The 3746-nt window shown below is 47.1% G+C and overlaps 1 protein-coding gene across 1 annotated transcript; it reads left to right on the top strand.

Annotated features, from left to right (window-relative positions):
- Positions 1-1493: 1493 nt before the first annotated feature.
- On the top strand, positions 1494-3560 carry mb (myoglobin). The gene is made up of 3 exons (XM_041237775.1): positions 1494-1728; positions 2389-2578; positions 3301-3560. The coding sequence occupies exons 1-3, from the start codon at positions 1634-1636 to the stop codon at positions 3496-3498; spliced, it is 483 nt and encodes a 160-aa protein (XP_041093709.1). The 5' UTR covers positions 1494-1633; the 3' UTR covers positions 3499-3560.
- Positions 3561-3746: the final 186 nt, after the last annotated feature.

Raw genomic sequence — 3746 nt, 5'->3', positions numbered from 1 at the left:
GACAGTCCTGGTCGCACAGACAGACACACACAGACACTGAGACACCTCTGTCTGTCTGTCTGTGTGTGTGTCTCTGTGTGTCTCTGTCTCTGTGTGTGTCTGTCTGTGTGTGTCTGTCTTTGTGTCTGTCTCTTTGCGTCTCTGTCTCTGTGTCTCTGTCTCTTTGTGTGTCTGCACCCCCCAGCCCCTCAGTGGAAGGAGAGAGCCGGCTCTGACAGTGTCACCGCAGTGACACCAGAACCTCTGCGTGATGAACCCGTCTCCCGTGACCTGGCCCGGCTCGCTCTGAGAGCGCTCCTCTCCCAAACAGACCCAAACACGCTCACACGGGGGCAAGGAACTTTCCATCTGACCTTGACACCACCGGGCCCGGGGGGGGGCCGGGGCGGGGCTGCCGAGACTCTGGGGAGGGGTCTGGAGACCTTGCGAACGTTCCGGTTCCTCCCTCAGGAGGTTTGAAACTCTGAAACTTTGAAAAGATGTTTGTTAAATTGTAGAATTAATATGAAATGATTTGTTTTTTCTTTTAAAATAAAATGGTTTATTTAAAAATATTTTTTTTCCTTCTGTGTGTGTATATATTATATATATATTAAAAAATGTAATTAACTGTTATTAAATATAAGATTATTTTGTGTGTTTTTCTCCCAAAAGTTTATGATTTAGACAGTGGAAAATACCTTTTTATTTTTCATAACTAAACCCATTAAATAAACTGTTTTTTTTACCAGACCTCTCTGTGCTTTACAATGCTTCCCTATGCTTTACCAGACCTCTCTGTGCTTTACAATGCTTCCCTATGCTTTACCAGACCTCTCTGTGCTTTACAATGCTTCCCTATGCTTTACCAGACCTCTCTGTGCTTTACAATGCTTCCCTGTGCTTTACCAGACCTCTCTGTGCTTTACAATGCTTCCCTATGCTTTACCAGACCTCTCTGTGCTTTACAATGCTTCCCTGTGCTTTACCAGACCTCTCTGTGCTTTACAATGCTTCCCTATGCTTTACCAGACCTCTCTGTGCTTTACAATGCTTCCCTATGCTTTACCAGACCTCTCTGTGCTTTACAATGCTTCCCTGTGCTTTACCAGACCTCTCTGTGCTTTACAATGCTTCCCTGTGCTTTACCAGACCTCTCTGTGCTTTACAATGCTTCCCTGTGCTTTACCTCTGTGCTTTACAACCTCTCTGTGCTTTACAATGCAATGCTTCCCTATGCTTTACCAGACCTCTCTGTGCTTTACAATGCTTCCCTGTGCTTTACCAGACCTCTCTGTGCTTTACAATGCTTCCCTGTGCTTTACCAGATGCTTCCCTATGCTTTACCAGACCTCTCTGTGCTTTACAATGCTTCCCTATGCTTTACCAGACCTCTCTGTGCTTTGAATGTGGGACAGTACAGGTTTAATATTTAAATTTGTGATGACATTTTGGGAGGGAGGGGAGGGGAGTCAAAAGGGGGGTGGGACGATAGTTTATAAGAGAGAGTTTCAATCTTGCTGGAACTCACAAAACTACGCACCTGCAAACAGAGGACTTCAAACTCCAAGCAAGACCTCTGCCAGACCGTCGCTTCATTTACTTATTCATTTTTGTACTTTTTAAAACATTTTTAAACACTTTTCCCCCTGCGATGTCTCTGTCCGATGCAGAATGGACCTTGGTTCTGAAGGCTTGGGGACCGGTAGAGGCGGACCTAGCTGGACACGGGCAAGCGGTCCTGCTGCGGTAACGTATCTCAGAACTTCAGAACCCGAAAAAAAAAAACTGAGTCCAGCAGAGCAGCTCTAGTTTGGGGCTCTAGTGCCTTCATCAGCGTTATTGAAACTAAACTGAGTCCAGCAGAGCAGCTCTAGTTTGGGGCTCTAGTGCCTTCATCAGCGTTATTGAAACTAAACTGAGTCCAGCAGAGCAGCTCTAGTTTGGGGCTCTAGTGCCTTCATCAGCGTTATTGAAACTAAACTGAGTCCAGCAGAGCAGCTCTAGTTTGGGGCTCTAGTGCCTTCATCAGCGTTATTGAAACTAAACTGAGTCCAGCAGAGCAGCTCTAGTTTGGGGCTCTAGTGCCTTCATCAGCGTTATTGAAACTAAACTGAGTCCAGCAGAGCAGCTCTAGTTTGGGGCTCTAGTGCCTTCATCAGCGTTATTGAAACTAAACTGAGTCCAGCAGAGCAGCTCTAGTTTGGGGCTCTAGTGCCTTCATCAGCGTTACTGAAACTAAACTGAGTCCAGCAGAGCAGCTCTAGTTTGGGGCTCTAGTGCCTTCATCAGCGTTACTGAAACTAAACTGAGTCCAGCAGAGCAGCTCTAGTTTGGCGCTCTAGTGCCTTCATCAGCGTTACTGAAACTAAACTGAGTTAAGCAGAGCAGCTCTAGTTTCTGCTCTAGTGCCTTCATCAGCGTTCCTGAGCAGGCAGATCTACCCGGCAGCGCAGACATCAAAGCCCACGGCAGCATCGTCATCACCAAGCTCGGGGACCTGCTGAAGCAGAAGGGGGGCCACGCGGCTCTACTGAGGCCCCTGGGCGAAACCCACGCCAAGAAACACAAGTCCCTCTCGAAACTAAGGTACAGAGAGGTCTGGTAAAGCACAGGGAAGCATTGTAAAGCACAGAGAGGTCTGGTAAAGCACAGGGAAGCATTGTAAAGCACAGAGAGGTCTGGTAAAGCACAGGGAAGCATTGTAAAGCACAGAGAGGTCTGGTAAAGCACAGGGAAGCATTGTAAAGCACAGAGAGGTCTGGTAAAGCACAGGGAAGCATTGTAAAGCACAGAGAGGTCTGGTAAAGCACAGGGAAGCATTGTAAAGCACAGAGAGGTCTGGTAAAGCACAGGGAAGCATTGTAAAGCACAGAGAGGTCTGGTAAAGCACAGGGAAGCATTGTAAAGCACAGAGAGGTCTGGTAAAGCACAGGGAAGCATTGTAAAGCACAGAGAGGTCTGGTAAAGCACAGGGAAGCATTGTAAAGCACAGAGAGGTCTGGTAAAGCACAGGGAAGCATTGTAAAGCACAGAGAGGTCTGGTAAAGCATAGGGAAGCATTGTAAAGCACAGAGAGGTCTGGTAAAGCACAGGGAAGCATTGTAAAGCACAGAGAGGTCTGGTAAAGCATAGGGAAGCATTGTAAAGCACAGAGAGGTCTGGTAAAGCACAGGGAAGCATTGTAAAGCACAGAGAGGTCTGGTAAAGCACAGGGAAGCATTGTAAAGCACAGAGAGGTCTGGTAAAGCACAGGGAAGCATTGTAAAGCACAGAGAGGTCTGGTAAAGCAGATGTAAAAAAACCAAACCAGGGTAAAAAAAAAAAAAATGTAAAAAAAAAGGTTTTCTGACGGCTGCATCTCTCTCCTGTCAGCTGATCTGCGACGTCATCGTCAAAGTGCTGGCGGAGAAGTACAGCAGCTTCGGAGCCGACTCTCAGGCAGCGATGACGAAAGCCCTGGACCTCATCTTCTCTGGCATGGGGCCTCTGTACCAGGAGTTTGGATTTGCCGGCTAGTCCCGGGTTCGAAGGGAACGTCTCCCCCCCGTCCCGTCCCGTCCCATCCCATCCCATCCCATCCCGTCCCATAATAAAAGCACAGAGCTTTACAGCAAAACATTAACCCCCTCCCCTCCCCTCCCCTCTGATTGTCCAGGAATTAATAAACCGAGTGGCAAGCTGACTTACTTTAAAAAGTTTCACTTCTGTGTGAATGCAAGTTTGTGTTTTAAGACTCTAAATATATATATATATATATATATATA

Source organism: Polyodon spathula, chromosome 46 (assembly GCF_017654505.1).
Source record: "Polyodon spathula isolate WHYD16114869_AA chromosome 46, ASM1765450v1, whole genome shotgun sequence".
Lineage (NCBI taxonomy): Eukaryota > Metazoa > Chordata > Actinopteri > Acipenseriformes > Polyodontidae > Polyodon > Polyodon spathula.
This window is presented reverse-complemented; position numbering and strand designations above follow the sequence as displayed.